At 43.4% G+C, this 16177-nt stretch overlaps 2 protein-coding genes across 2 annotated transcripts in view; both read left to right on the top strand.

Annotated features, from left to right (window-relative positions):
* Positions 1–2030, top strand: part of LOC118214425 (unconventional myosin-X-like) — an 83208-nt gene extending 81178 nt beyond the window's left edge. The window contains exon 34 of the mRNA XM_035394350.1: positions 135–2030. Within this exon, the coding sequence (XP_035250241.1) occupies positions 135–239 (105 nt within the window). The 3' untranslated portion in view covers positions 240–2030. The remainder of the gene's footprint in view (positions 1–134) is intronic.
* Positions 2031–3346: 1316 nt separating this feature from the next.
* Positions 3347–15631, top strand: LOC118214494 (pituitary tumor-transforming gene 1 protein-interacting protein-like). The gene is made up of 7 exons (XM_035394490.1): positions 3347–3611; positions 8234–8286; positions 9299–9407; positions 10113–10215; positions 11660–11725; positions 13055–13101; positions 13739–15631. The coding sequence occupies exons 1-7, from the start codon at positions 3518–3520 to the stop codon at positions 13780–13782; spliced, it is 516 nt and encodes a 171-aa protein (XP_035250381.1). The 5' UTR covers positions 3347–3517; the 3' UTR covers positions 13783–15631.
* Positions 15632–16177: the final 546 nt, after the last annotated feature.

Raw genomic sequence — 16177 nt, 5'->3', positions numbered from 1 at the left:
TGCACTCTTTTACAATGTTTTCTTGTACATTAGTAGCAAATGTGAGTATCCAGCATGGCTGTAGTGTGTGTTTGACTCTGGATGTCATCGTGACGCAAAATGGCGGCTGAAACAGGTGCTTTTTGTCATTGCAGGTCGGCGAGATCACCAAGATCATGAAAGCCTACATCAACATGATCGTGAAGAAGCGATGCAGCGTGAGATCCGTGTCCAGCTGCGGCAGCAACTGGATCAGATGATGGCCACGGGCCAATCGGCACGCAGTTCCCTCACAGTAGGGGGGCGGGGCCCAGTGTGGGCAGGAAGGAATTCTGCTGACGACAGCAGCCAGTCGGGACGAAGCTTAGATGTCGGTCAGATGACGTCACAGCCTGATAGAGGGCAACGCTTGCCGTGTTGGAGAAAATTACTGATGGATGTAAAACTTCAGCCAGAGCAAAAAAACTCCTACTGTGTCTCTCGGCAGGTGCTGCCAGACAACAGTACAGTAAACTCCTGCATAACCGCTTCCCACGTAAGCAGCCAACCGGATTATCCAGCGGCCTCCAGTCAAATTTTAACGCCAGTGTCTAACGGAGACTGACGACCTGGTGAAGTGCCGACGTTTACCTGAGTGCAGCGCGTTAACAACGCAGCGGCCGACACCTGTGGTCTCACACCTGTGTGAGCCGCCGGACCTCCTCTGCCGTGCGCAATCAATGGTCTACGTTCACCCCGATCAGAAAACAAGGGGGAGAGAAATAAGAACAAAACATTTCATTGAGTGAATTCATATCTGCACATTCGCATTTTTACATTGTGTCAGCTGAAAGTGCTTATTTAAATTTAAGTTTTTGCCGCTTTGTCTGATCTTTGAGGTATCCGCCTTCCCGGTTGGTTCCAGTGGGGTTGGTTGTGTGGGAGGTTACTGTACTGATTCCACGCCCATTCATTGCTTACGTATGTTTACGCTTCTCAGATGGAGGACAAGAGCTTGATGCTCCTGATCTCCCCCCGATTTACCTGTACTGCCAAAACCTCAAGCAAACGGCTCCCTGCTTTAGCCTGTTACGCTAACGTTATGCCAAAAGCAAGCCCCGCTCGCCAGTCAGTCCTTGATGTTTATCGCTTGTTTATAGTGACACGGGTGTGTCTCGCGTGCAGGGACACACTTCTGAATTCAGGCTGTAAACATCAGGCTCTCTCATTGGCTGCCACAGAACGGCCTGTCTCTCCTTATCGAGTGGAGCTGTGGACGGGACACGTCGACAGGGACGGACTAGCGGCTGTGTACTTGCCAAGCCTTTCCAGACAAGTGCATATGCTATCTCAGCTTCGGATGGATTTGTTTGTTGTTTGTGTTTTTTTTTTAACGCAATTTACCCATCTGTTGTGACAGTAATCCATATACCATTTAATAATACTCTTCCCTTTTTTTGTACAGCACACACCATATACAGTACACTGGACCTCATCTTACTTTTATATTCAGCATATATAGTCTGTACAGATGGACAAGCTATTTTATTCAGTATGATTCCAATAGTATTTCAATGACAGAGAATACAATAGAAAAGAAAAAGGTCACGTTTAATTTTGTTTCTTCTCTTTGTATATCTGTTAAAAAATAAGACTGACTTATTCAGGTTTAGGTCTTTTGGATGTGGAGAGCAATATAACACCTTGGATCCACAACTGGAAGCCACCATTTCCATCCCTCTAAGTCTTGATGCCTTAAACAGTCTCGCTGCTTCTGAATCCTACTTGGCATTCCTCTGTCACCTTGGTTCTGTCACTGGAGTACAGCACAGTACGAAAGTACGGACAGGTCTTCCTGGAAGTGGATGAACCTTTAAACCAATATGCCTCTGTTGCCATGCGCCAGTAACAGATGTGGACATTTAACGTGCCCATTCCACAGTAACTAGGTCTCTGTACTACTGAAGGGCCTGGTCACCTGTGTGGTGTGAAAATAGCAAAAAAATGATTTAAAAAACGCCCCTTTATCTAAAGAGTACTGTGTAATTTGCTATAAAAAATATGCAACATTTTATGAGTGTTAATACAGGTTTTGTGATGGTTTCGAGTCTGTGGACGGTTGGGTTGGGGGGCGGGGGTGGAGGGTAGGGGGAAGTGTTGTTGGTAAACAAGTGTGTAGCTGAGTACTTCTGTTTCAGGGGTATAATTTAAGTGAGTTTTAACCAAGGAAATGTGTGTATGCCGGGTCTGGGGAGGGTGGGGTATTTATTCCGTTTCTTGTGACAATTAAGATGCAAGGAAAGGTGTTTTGAGGGAGGGGGGGGATCACGGCACCCTTTGAGCAGAGAATGGGAAGACTGTTCACCTGCGGCTGACGGCGATCGATCGCGCAGCGCGAAGTCGCGCGCAAACGGCGACGCTGCGCCTCGCTCGCGCCGCTGTGGCTTTCTCGAGCGTGTCTGGGTATTGGCAGGACGTCTCGAACTCACGCACAGCACCTCCAGTGCTTTCCCCTCGCGACCGTTACTTCGAGGCCCGTGGAGAGCTGCTGGCAGCGACAACCACGGCCAGAATGTACTCGTATATTGTTACTGTTATTAAAATGTGTGCTTGTTTAATTAATAGGAGAAAATGGTTTTCTTTTCTTGTTTTTGTAACTGGCTTTACAAAATGCTTTAATAAATTATTGGAGTTAATCAATGGAGTTATTTTGCTTGCTTGTTCCCACCAAGGAAAATTATGATATTGGGGTCACTGCATCCCTGGAAGCATCAACGGATATGAATTAGTTGATATGGCTCAAACATGGCCAGAAACTTGACAATTGACCCACTAATATAGGAATCAAATTGTAAAGAGTGCAGAATTATTAATATGCTTATTGTATGTGCTTATATTAAAATGCTTGGCACTAGAGGGGGTGCAAGAGCTTAGTAGCTTTGAATTCTAGTTTACGTGAACGTCTTTAAACCTTACGAAAATGACGGCTTCCTTTACCTTATGCCAAAAACCCCTCTTTATAAGTATAGGGTCTTATCACAAGGTTATGAGGATATGGGTGTATTTCGCATGCATGGACACTGTTTGAGTTGATGTCTCAAAAATCAACCTTGTTGCTTGAGTGACAAAGAGTTTTTGTTTTGCCTATGGTTTTTGTTCTTTTGGAAACCTCAACCACGCAACTGTGCGTCAGTGATATAAATAAGCCCGAAAATATTCAAGCTTTGTTGAACTACAGGATCATGACAGCAATTAAATAATTACGCCTACGCGCCACTGGCGTCAAACGCTGCGCAGCTACATACTACAGGAGCAAAACATCTGTTGCGCATGTCACGTGACAATTACTCTGTCTTCCATTGGTTGCTGCTGAGTCAGTTGGGAAGTGAGAAAGTTTCGCATTGATTTGTTAGGTGGAAGCTCGGTTAGCGACACTTTTGGGTTGATATCAGCGAGCTTGCGTTCCGGCGCAATTTGTAGGAACTTAACGTTTTGTGGAGCTAAAAGACACTTCACTGGAGCAGTGACAAGCTTGAGAAACATAATAATTTTGGCAAACATGGTTCAACTGCGAATTTTTATCCCGTATGTTCTCGTCATCGTTTTAAGCTTGACAGCCGTGTTCGCCCAGACAACTGCACCAGCTAAAGCAAGTAAGTTACCTGTTAATTCTTCCTAATAAACTTGGACAAGACGTGACAGTACTAGATCATCATTTTCTCCGATAAGTAGTAGTATTTTGTCGATGTTTATTTTGCTTAGTTCGTACTAAGATACTGTGTAACGGCACGGATCGCTCCAGATAACGCAGATGAAGACAAACCTGTTATTCAAGGTTGATCCTGAGCTAACTTTAGTCACCCAGCTAAAGTTAACTACTAGGAAACCATAGATTTTAACGTTGTAACAATTTGGGGGCTAAAATATGGATAAACCTAACTGGACCAGGACACCAGTCCGCGCGGCACTGAAGTGTGTTTGTTTTCAGTTTGACTGTACACCGTAGTTACCCCACGAGGTTAAACTAACTGATACCTAGCTGACGGTAAATTTCCACCATCGGTGATGGCAGTAGCTCTGTGTGTTGACAAGGCGAACAGCCACCAATGATTGAAGTTTGCCAAACTGACTACAAATGTGGTTCTACGAAGTTCGGTCAGCAAATTCGTTCGCCAGGCCGAAGAAATAATTCTCGAAAATGGCGTCCAAAAATGGTAACTTAACGTTAAGGAAATTATCCCTTCAGTCGGTGGCCGGCTAATTCGTCCCACAAATAAATTTTGTCGAGCTAAATTAGCGAGTCTAAAATACGTTTAGCAGTCGTGTTCTTCAATGATCTCTTTTTTTCCTTCTTTTTACCAATTGAGTCATTCTGAATGAGAAAGTTTTCATTTGCCGTAGATGTTTTGAGTGGTCCTTGTTGTTTCAAATGTAATCACTAATCATACCAAATACGGCTAGACTCGTGAACTTATTACGTGGCTCATTGGTCTAATTTACAAAGAGGATACGTTTTTCTATTTGGGTCAGTTTCTGTGTCATGCGTGTGTTAATACTCGTGTTATAATAGTCCATTGTTCAACACACACAGTCAAACAAACCACAGTGAATAATGTCATGTAGACGAAATTTGACGATAAAGAAAAATCAGCGGTCATAATTGGCAATAAAATACACATTTTTACTTGCACTAGTGTGCAATGATAATAATTAACGATAACAACAATAATAATAACAATAATAAAGAACAAGAAGAAAGTATTTTACGGATAATTGTGAAAACTTGTTTTTATTTCTTAGTATTCGTTATTTGGCCAGATTTTCAGAGATTTTAGTCACAATTTATCTGACTTTTACAGGGCTTTTTACAGTACTTTTTCCAACCCCCCTTTTCCACTAAATAACATTTCATTTGAAAGATTATGTGTGCTAAGACTTCCAACAAACAGATTCTGTATTCTTGCCACAGGAATGAAGAGCAGCGGGTTGGTTGTTGTTCCCCTTTCAGGCATAGGCACGAGCCTGTTTTTACATGTAAAGCTTGAGAGTGAAAGATAATATGTTGGGCACAGAACATCTTGTTTTTTCCGATTAAGACGTATTGCCCTTAATTCACAGGAGATTCAAGGTCATGTTACTGCACTGACTGTGTTCAACGAAGAGTCTGATCGCAGTTAGAATGTCTGGCAGCCATTTGCAGAAACTGGATGTTCTCATGTCCCCTGAAGGGTTAATTGTACAATAGCGTCTGCATCTCAAGTAGTTCTGAGGTATGCAGAAAATAGACATACACCTGCATTGCACAAGAATATTGAAAAAAGGGCCATCTTGTTAATTTGCAGTATCAGTGATTTCACTTTGAAACAGATTTATTTGAAATGGGTTTCCATGAAAGTCGAGAAGACTTAATTTGAAATTATCTATTTGCAGTATGGCACAGCGTTTGGACTGAATTTGTAAGTAAGTAGATGCAGGTTCAAATCCTCAATGGCTTCAGTAAACAAACAAATACATAAAGGCATGGTATGTAAAATATTTGAACTATGCAGTATACATATCACCTTGAAGAATTAAGAATTATAATTTGACCCGCTGAAGTGTCATTGTGAATGTAATGTTCTTGTTTCAAAATGGACTAGTACTCATTTTAAACCAGGTTTGAAATAACAGATGCACAGAGACAAATCCTGAGTTTTTATATGACATCTGACATCAAAACAACGTCAACATCGGCTTTTCTCCCATATCACGGTTTTGCTTGTGCGTTCTTCAACTCAAATCAGAGGCTGGGATTAGAACCGCGTCTCTAGAATCAGATCTGTGCTGCTTGGGTTCCTTGATAGGGTTCCCTGGTAGAGTTCCCTGGTAGGGTTCCTTGGTAGGGTCCCCTGGTAGGGTTCCTTGGTAGGGTTCCTTGGTAAGGTTCCCTGGTAGGGTTCCTTGGTAGGGTTCCCTGGTAGGGTTCCTTGGTAAGGTTACCTGGTAGGGTTCCTTGGTAGGGTCCCCTGGTAGGGTTCCTTGGTAGGGTTCCTTGGTAAGGTTCCCTGGTAGGGTTCCTTGGTAGGGTTCCTTGGTAAGGTTCCCTGGTAGGGTTCCTTGGTGGGGTTCCCTGGTAGGGTTCCCTGGTTGGGTTCCCTGGTCGGGTTCCCTGCTTGGTAGCACTTTGGCTAAAACAGTGTCCCAAACAGCACAGACTGATACTGCTTTAGGACTAGATGACTGATCACAAGAACAAAGCCTTTCCTCTAAGATCAGGATTTTCAACAGGTTGGTCCTTGAATGTACTGAAGGTAGTCCCTGGCCAGGCTTTATATGCAATGACTGTAGATTTAGGAAAATATTTCTAAATATAGAACCTTTTTTAAAGGGTAAACACCAGATATTATTAAAAATGAAGTACGCCAGCCAAATGGAAGACATGGTCCTATTTTATGGTTCACAGTATTGATAAACAATTTTATTGAAATAAAGGCAAGAAATAGAAGATCAAATCGCTTATACTTTTTCCCCCGCTTCCCCTTTTCAATTTTCGGAATGATCACATACATCATATTTTGTGATGTCATAGAGTGAGGAAGTGAGATTCTGTCAGATTGGCTATAGCTAGCCCTTTTTCCATTAAAGAATTGGCCCAGGTCGCTACAACTTGATGCGCATGACAAAGTTATTGCAACAACGCTAATGGGAAACCTGTTAAATCCATATACGATGCTAGACTAATTTGCTCGCTAGAGGTCGATTATGTAGGATCTAATTAGCTAGTTCCATCCATATACATCCATTGATAGAGCTAACACTGTTAGCATTTAGCCCATATTGTCTAATGTCCTTGTACTGGACGCACAGGGACGCGCACAGTTGGTATCAGTCTTTTCATATGAGTCTGGGCAACATGGCTAAAAAGTGAATTTCCCAAAAAAGTTCTCTGTTTTGGGAAGAATCCTCGAAGTCCGAGCGCTTCTGGCTCAAACCTCAATGGCTGTATTGCGCTACTGTATCAGGACCAGCGATTATGTCCTCTACAGACTCGTCAGAGTCGTCTGAGTCACCGATAATGTCCTATGATTCAGAATCTAATAATATTCTAATGCTGTCCATTTCTCTCATCTTTGCAACCAGATGTTACCCATTTCTGTCGTTCTTTCATCCCAAAGGTACAACAGCAGAGCTGTTTGCCTCCCACCTACTGCGTCACTTATCGCACGTCACAGAGTGATTTTCCAGCGTGACTTCAGGTGTTTCTGTCAGGAGTGATCAGTTTGGCAAACAAGTAGCCAAACTAACAACAGTTTCAGCTTAATTTAATGAAAAACCTCTATACTAAAAATACATGCTCTGATTACTTTTGGGGGAGGCAGTTATGTGGTGCTTACCCTTTAAAATCTAACTTTAACCTATATGGTGGGTCCCCTGGATGCCTTTGAGGCTGTGTGGCCGCCCCTGGGTTAGACAAGGTTGTAAAAACTCTGCTCTTCGCTGACTGTCCAAAAGTTTGAGTATGAAGTGGCTGGACACATTTACTGCTTGGCTACAATGCACAGGTTTAAATCCACGAGTCCCAGTTGAACATACTGCTACGGGTAAACAAAGGTTCCAAACAGAAACGCACACAACAGCGACTGGAAGCCGAACGGGCTCTAGTGGGTTTATCCTGCCAACAGTCGTTCATTTTAATCCATTCATTTATTCATTTTATTTATTTACTGAATGTGCGCCACTGGCTGCATTACCAGGGTAAGCAGGAAGTGAGTTTTATTCCGATCCGGAGAAATTGCGAGGTGGAAAAAGTGAGCGTGCTTCAGAGAGAATTCCCGTCGTTGTGACACTCCCAGCTGACTGTTCCGTGCTGTGAATGACGCGCTGCATCTTTTTGAAAATACCTGCGTGTTTCACATACCAAAGCACTTGTGACTGAAAACGGAAGACGGGAAAGGAAAAAAAATGGGATGTGAAATGCTAATGGTGCAGGTCACCCAAGTGGTTACTTTCTTTATTTTTCTGAAAGGTGCAACACCAAGTTAACCAATTGGGTAATGTCCTTTTCTTCATTCATTAGAAATATCTCTATTGATATTCCAGTTCAACAGGTGTAATACAGAAACTGCTTCTCAAGGGCTAACCATTGATAGTACTGTTGAATCTGGTCGCACACAGTAGCTGTATACAGTTTCCTTGTAGCAGGGACATTTTAAAATGTAAACGCAGCCCTCGAGTGTAATGCCACTGTTTAGCTGACCCTGACATTTGTGCTCCTTGTCTCCTGTTTCTTTTTCAGACTGCGAGACGAAGAGCAACACGAGCTGCGAGGCGTGTCTGAAGGATGTGTCGGTGAGCGCCTAACATCACTTTCTTCGTCTTCTTTTTAGATTTTTAAATTCAGAGCTTTAGTGAAAGCTGGGTCATCACTGGGGAGCTCCTCTCTTCAGACTATACCTGGACTAATGAACTATCACCACTCTGCGGGGCACTCCCAATCTGGGATCATTTTTATCACTTAAATCCCTCTACTCTTTTCCTATAGCACCTTCATGTTACACATGTACCTCCTGTGCCACTTTCATGTCACATGTACCTCCATCCAGCACTCATATTGTACTTTGTGTCATTACCTTGATGTTGTAGCTTGTGATGATGCCTCCTAGTTTGACTTAGCATAGGTTAGCTCAGAGTAATGTTCACTGTGTGAACTGGACTTAATGTGTTCGTGGCTATGAATAACTGTTACAAAATGAGTACCTTGTACCTTATTAGATGTGTGTTTTGTAGTTGTTCCAATGACCTTCTGTATGCGCTTATTGCACGTCGCTTTGGATAAAAGCGTCTGGCGAATAAATGTAATCTAATGTAATGGGCGCTCCATGATGAGGAGGTAGTGCAGCGGCGGGAAGGCGGGAAATCTGATGATGTCCGTTAGCAACCCGCGCTGTAGTTTTCCACTGCGCCCTGCCCACCTCGTGGCCTTGTTTAGTGGGGGGGGGGGGACAAAGAGGGCTGCTGTAGAGAAGCGGGAATAATCTCAGGTGACGTGGAGGGAGGTTTTCTTTTTTTCTTTTCTTTTATTTTTGTAATGGGGTTGAGTCTACAGAGGCCCAGCCCTCACCCGTCCTACAGGTTTGGCCAGGTCTGGCTGAGCACAGCCATCTTCTCCCCCTCCGTCTCCTTCCTTATTCCCCACAGCAAGCTGCAGTCTGTCACATGCACTGTGTGCCAGTCCCCTGCTGTTGCATTAAGAGCCATTTGTGTTTGTGGACATCGGCTAGCGTGGATGGCTAATGTTTAGGTCAAATTAACTGTGCTTCTTGTCTGCCGGTTTTTGACACGCACGTTTTCCCATTTTCAGTGTCTGTGGTGCCGGACGACCAAGAAATGCATCAACTACCCCGTGAAGACCATCCTGCCCCCCCACAGCCTGTGCCCGCTGAACGAGGCTCGATGGGGGCTGTGCTGGGGTAAGACCCGGGGTGTAAGGGAGCGCCTGTCCTAAAAACCACTTCATCTGGAATCTGCCTCTCTGGTTACTCCCTAGTTCCAGTTACATATCTGCAGGCTAGCCTTTTGTGTCTGAGGTCCACTGGGATGGACCCTGTTGTTCAACGTCAATAGCCAGTGAGCCCAGGGAACAGTTGGGGGGTTTCCTCTTATTATTATTTATTTCTTTGTTCTTTCTCCCATATAATCATGACGGCTCATTGTGTTTTTCCGTCACAAAAGCAGCCTTGCGCTCAATAAACTGGGCCAGAGCTCCGCCACCACATCAACACTTTTGTTGTTGTTGTTGTTGCAAATTAGCGATATTTTTAGTTTTCGTTTAGAATGCAGCAGCTTGCGTCCTGTGTTGCCAGGCAGGCTGTGACTAAACAGTGCCCTGTTGCCAGGAGTAACTAATCTCGGTGGAATATTAAGGAAATGAAGCGGACTGTAATGAACTAAAGATTTTATATGTTTATGTTTATATGCGTATGTTTGTGTTCACATGTATATCTATGACAATATGTGTACATATACACATACAAATATACAGTGTTCTTTACGTGATTATTTTAAATGATTATTTCTCCTATTAGAAGTGGTTAAAATAATTTTTACATTTTAAAATAATTGTTGAAACTGAATGAATAAATGTGTTTTCTGTATTTTTTTTTGTAATGTCACAGTGAACTTCCAGGCTTTGATCATTGCTATGTCAGTGATCGCCGGGGTGATCATCATCGCCATCCTCATCTGCTGCTTCTGCTGCTGCAAGTGTGAGAATGTCGGGTGAGTGCTCGTGAAAAAGCAGCACCTCCACGAATAGACGTCCCTTTCAATTCGATAAAGTTATGAGCGTATTCAAAACCGCCTTGCAGGGTAAAGTCGAGGGTAAAGAAGAGAGTCTTCATATCTGAACCCTGTGGGAAGTGGAGTCCCACACGGGTCAGTGCTGGGTACTCTGTTTGTCCCTGTTTACATTAATGGAATTAATAAAAGCCTAAGTATCTAAATAATTTACACTTTAGTTACTGTTTAGCAGGTATTTTATCTGCAGTAAATTTTAGCATACTGTACCACTTTCTGGCAGCTACACAGACAATAGAAGTTCTTTGGAAAAAGTACACAGGAGACCTGAGACTAGATTTACTAAGTTTCAATGGGGGAAAAAAAACTTGCCCATATTTACAAAGCCGATACATGTGCACGTGGTATATATTAAATGCGACGGAAGTGGATTAAAAGAGATTACACAAGTTATATTATCTGTTCAAGGTCCATTTTTCACAAATGTTTTCCCCACAGAGTTATGTAAGTAATAGGTTACCAGGGCTTGGTGACATCGTACGCAGGCTTTGGTGACCCACGGTGGGTGTAGGGCCAAGCGTGACCCAGTTACTCTGGTCCGTTTGTCAAGACGGGGGGGGCTTAATCGCCTGTTCTCCTCATGAAACATTCTTACGCCCTCTTAAACTTTGCCACATTTACCCATTCAGTCAAACAAATCCACACAAGCGGGGAGGACTTTCGACGAGGGACGGGCAGCTGGCGTAGATGTAGTTTTATTGCCGGTTTTATTTCAGCTCGTAAGATGAAGTGGGTATTTCAGGTTGTTTCAGTGAATGACCTGCGAGGATCCAGCGCTGTAGAATCACAGACGCCTTGCGTAGCCTTTCCCGAGCCCTCCCCTTGGCGATGAACCTCGAGCGGACCAACGGCTGCGTAAATTCAGTGTGTAATGAGCTGAGCTCCCGTCGGTTCCTGCTTGTGACCACCGGGGTTTTACTGGTCTAAACTACCGCGCCTTAATCCCTCCTTAAGACTAAAACACCACTGTGTGAGGCTTGAGCTCGATCTCTGTTCACCCGCAGAGGGTTAACCGTGCAGTCCGCACACAAAAGCGATAGCAGGAAAAGGAGAACGAGCTGTCACTTAAGCTGAGTCGGGCTGCTGCAGATTCGCCGAAGGACGGAATGTGGTTTTAAATCCTGCAGCGAAGGTATCTACGCTAACTGCCTCAGGACATGGCTGGGAATGGTGTTATACTATTAGGGGTTCTGTTCTCCCTGCTGCTCCTTGTGACTGAAATTCACTGTGCATCCCAGGCGCTGTCGTAACTGACGGCGTGGCGGTCCTGCCTGAAATGTTCGCGGGAGGAGCCGCCATTCCTGCTGTCTCCCGTGCGTCTGTCCCCTCGCTGATTCGGCTTTCTGTCGCTTCCATTTCTTCACAGGTCACAGAGGGCCGAAGCCAAGATGGACAAACAGGCTGACAAGAGGAAGGGTCGCCAGGAAGAGAGGTGGGTTGGCAACAACGCTGAAGCAGTAAATAATTAGCATAGTGTGGTTACAGTTCTGCCTCTGTAATGGCTCACTGTCCAATCAGCAGACATCGTTTAAACTTCTGTTTGGTTGAGGGGAGTGCAGGGAGGGACTGAAAATGACCAGCTTGGTTAATGCCTGCTCCATTTTACTGAAGTAGTTCAGGTGCATCTTGGGAAACATGCAGCAGTTGCACTAAGTGCAAACTGACTTTCCCATTTCTGCTCGTTATTTGTGAAATATCTGCAGGCTAGCCTTTCGTGTCTGAGGTAAAGAGAAAGCCTGAGAAAGACTGCCTTACCCAAGACTTACTTCCTGTTCTAGAGATAAGTCTACTAGCAGACTTTATTTTAAGCAAACCAAACCCACACCCTTGCTCACCATAGAAGCTGTGAGGCAAACAGACCAGTTGAGATGCTGTTGCCCAGAGCACTGAGTTCTGAGCGTGTTGCCGTATAAAACTGAAGGACAGAGATATCGTTCCACAAGTGGTCCTGTAAAGATAAAAAAAGTTCTGATTTGAGGGGTTCTGTGGTGGTGTGTTATATACAGCACGGATGTCATCATGAGAACAAACATTCTGAAGTTTGTGCAATATGGGCGCCATGGAATAGGAAGATCTACTGTCTTGTAAATCCCTCGTCTCTATTACTATGAGAGTTCATTTTGGATATTACTTCCGTATTTTCCTTAAAAGATGCCCTGGCCCTCTGCAGTAAGGCTTCTATTCCTCTCCACTGATAGATATTTACCGAAACTCAAGGGCACAACAGGAGTGTTCTACCCAGAACTAAAATCTGTAACTTTCATGTTGGAAAAATATGGCCACCACAAGAAACCAATGTCTCTAAAAAAAGAAAAAACGGGTTTACCCCCATAGCAGGTCCTGATGGCCTGCATTGCTTCAGTATACATCCAGCTGTATAACTGGATACAATGTAAAAAAAAAAAAAAAAAAAAAAATGTTAAAAGTTGTGTATGTCACTCTGATTAAGAATGTAAATGTACTGAAAACTGCTCCGTTTGCGATCCGTCTGTGGCCCTGTGACGTGGATGGTTGTAATCGGAGAGAATGGCGGCTGCATAGTTTGGCTGAGTGATACGACTTGCGCCGCTGCGTTCTGGAGAAGACAAAAGGCTGACTCTGAAAGGGAAGCCATGCAAAAACCGGTTCTTTGCGCCCATGCTGGTCCCAGATTAGCGATCTGCCCTGGGGGGGGGGGGGAGCCTCCTTCAGGGAGGGGCCCGTGACTGCACTTTGCTGCCAAAACACTCAGGTGTGTGTTTGCGTTTTTGTGTCTCTGCAGGAAAACTGAGATGAAAATGAGACACGAGGAAATCAGGAAGAAATATGGTAAGATCCCACCCAGCCGCCCCTTCTCTCTACCTTAATATAAAACCTCCCATCATCCTCCTGTGATTACAGGAAGTGCATCATTACAGCAGCCACAGCACACACTGAGTTCCCTGTAAGGGAACCCTAACCCTAACCCTAGCCCCTGTGTAGTTGTGGAGAATCTTACTGGAATGTGTTATCCATGGCTGGGCTACTGTTTTGTGTCACTGCTCAACAACAACAAAAAGTAAAGGTGTTACTGATCCAAAGGGGAGAGGGGAAGCCAGCTGCTCCCTCTTGTGGTTAGGAAGGGTACTGTGTTTTGAGCAGGGGTGTACAATCTTATAGGATAAGGGCCGATGTAGGTGCAAGCTTTTGTTTTAGCCCGGCACTACAACACCTGATTTAAAACTATCTAACTAGTCACGGTCTTCGATCATGGCCTTGATTAGTAGAGTCAGGTGTCATAGTGCTGGACCAGAACAAAAACCTATACGCACACACAACCTTTTCTCATAAAGATTGGAAACTCCTGGTTTTGAGCAAGGATGTACATTCAGCATCGAATGGTTGCCAAATCTGCACTTGAGTTGTGCACTGAAATTTTGTCTTCAATATGAGCATTTATTTATTTATCTATTTGTCTCTCTTCCAGGGCTGTCGGGGGCAAACCCTTACTCCAAGTTCGAGAACAATTAAGCAGGTCTCCCACCCGGATTCCAAACACTCCTCTGCCTTCACACCGAATAGGAAGAACATCCATCTCTGACACTCCACTGACCTTCAGAGCCACTCCACTGACCTTCAGAGCCTCTCTTCTGACCTTCAGAGCCTCTCCTCTGACCTTCAGAGCCCCTCCTCTGACCTTCAGAGCCTCTCCTGACCTTCAGAGCCTCTCCTCTGAAACTGCACACATTGCAGGGCGACCACCAGTTCACCTGGGCATCGAGTGATGTGTATCAATGGGGCCCGTCGCAGGTTTAGAAGCTAAACCCCCTGACAGGAGCTTACATGTACCCATTCCAATGATTTGTGTGTAAGATCGTATTTTATTTTACCATGAAAGGTTACTTCTTTTTCCTCTTTATTTTTTTAAAACTGACAAATGAAAGTAAATGTGTTGTGAAATGAAACTGAAATGATTGTATAGAAGAGGAATGGGGAAGGCCAGAAACGTAAATGTGTGTTGTTCTGGAGCAGAGGTCAGATGTCAAGATCTACTTCTCTAACCCTGTGTTTACTTTGTGAAGTAACAAATGATTAATGCAGTTCGTTTCTTTTTTCTTTTATTTTTTGTAGACCAAAGACATTGCTCACTCAGAACTGTGTCACTGTCTTAACACTGTGGTTAAAACACTGTCGATTTGGTCATTCTTTTACTAAAATAAAATATAATTTGACCGAAATAGTTCCATTCCTGCTGGCCTGGTCTCCATTAATTTGCTCAAATTTACTTAAACTTCAAATAATTTGCAGTAGTTTGAGTGCAACATTACTGTAGTGCTGCCCTCACAAATGTGAGTGCAATCGCTCGTCTTTGTCGTGTTTTAGCTGAATGACTGTATGTACATAGGGGGAATACGTTTATCTCTCTACCTTGAACTCCAAAGGTTTTGTAAAACTCGCTGGTAAATTTCTTGGGCACTGTTGAACTTTCAAGATTTACTTGAGCCTTTTCACTCCTTGTAACTTAACTAGTACAGTGTATGCTTTTATTATTTGTATATGCTACCCCTGACAAACTGTACAGGAAAAGTCATCACCGTGTTTGGGTATGCCGCATGAATGTGTATGAGGAGAGCTGTGGACCAGGTGAAAGTCATGCAATGGAATGTTTTTGTGTTTTGGTGCCCCCTTCCAAGTTGGTGTTTAAAACAACCCTTTTGGAAAGTAGTTGTAAACTCACCAGGATTAAAAAAAAAAAAAAATTTTAAACCCTGACCATCGTTTTTGGCTTCAGCTCTGTATCTCAGGGTTTTATTCCCAGACCTTTGCATGATGGGGAATTTGGCACGTCCCAGTATGTGCATGTGCATGTATTTGTGCGTGCACATGCATGCATGTGCCCAGTTTTTGTGCATACGTGTGCATTTGCATGCACTTGTAGGCATTTACATATGTATGTGTCCTAGTGGAGAGCCTTACATTGCTATACTTAGGAATTGGAAAGAGACCGTACTGTTGAAACCAAATCGTCAGATATGAAATTCTGTGAAATGCTTCTGTGATTATTGTTTTGTTCACCTGGTATGTTTTTTCTGAAGGTGTGTTCTAATGGGTGGAATTCAGTCATGCGATATGATAATTCCCTTGCAACATTCTGCCTTAAATTTCTTCTTTCATAAAAAGCGACAGGTTTTCTTACAATTACCTGTCCAGTAGTAGATTAACATGTATTTTGTATAAAGCAAGATTGCAGGGGTTTTTTTTTCTTTGTAACATTCTTGACATAAGAGTGATTTAGTTCCCTGAAATGGAAATCATAAATGTTAAATATTTCTAGTGTGCGGGGAAAATCATTCTCATTAAAACAAAAATCAACTGAGAAGCTTGGTCTTTCTTTTACTTGCAAACCCACTTTAGCTTAGTGTTGCAAAAATTATACTTTTTTATATTTTAAACACTACTGTTAGTTGTGGCATTTAACGTGGCCATATCACTGTTTCTGGGTCTTCTTTCATTAAGTATATAGGCACCATTTAGAAAATGTGCGCCACAAACGCATGCACTTTGAGCACTTAGAATGTTCGCCAATTTCATGGCGATGCACTTCACATTCAAAAGATCTTATGAATCTCCAAAACATGCGAATAAACCGAGAACTCTCGCTTTTTTCTTTGCTGGTGTGTTACTCGAAGCCGCCCGCTCTACTTTTTTACCTCCATTGCATATTTTATTTACAGTCGCGTGTCTAAGCTCAAGAGCGCCCCTTGCGTTTATACAAAACATAACGACCACAATTCAGATGTCGGAATTGAAAGCGTATGCGTTTTTATTTAAGCTATTCTTAGATTCGGTTTATTGATTTTTCACCTCAGTGTTTACTGTAGAATGTACAAAGAAAGGAAAGCACCTGATGATGGAATGTCAATCC

This window comes from Anguilla anguilla, chromosome 15 (genome assembly GCF_013347855.1).
Source record: "Anguilla anguilla isolate fAngAng1 chromosome 15, fAngAng1.pri, whole genome shotgun sequence".
Classification (NCBI taxonomy): Eukaryota; Metazoa; Chordata; class Actinopteri; order Anguilliformes; family Anguillidae; genus Anguilla; species Anguilla anguilla.
Note: the sequence above shows the minus strand (reverse complement) of the source record. Positions and strands in the feature narration are given on the sequence as shown.

What these genes read in the sequence shown, in the direction of transcription:
- LOC118214494 (XM_035394490.1), top strand. Translation starts at nt 3,518, where the DNA reads ATGGTTCAACTGCGAATTTTTATCCCGTATGTTCTCGTCATCGTTTTA. An exon ending in CGTGTCTGAAGGATGTGTCG is followed by an intron (nt 8,287 to 9,298) that starts GTGAGCGCCTAA and finishes TCCCATTTTCAG; the next exon opens with TGTCTGTGGTGCCGGACGAC. An exon ending in TGCAAGTGTGAGAATGTCGG is followed by an intron (nt 10,216 to 11,659) that starts GTGAGTGCTCGT and finishes ATTTCTTCACAG; the next exon opens with GTCACAGAGGGCCGAAGCCA.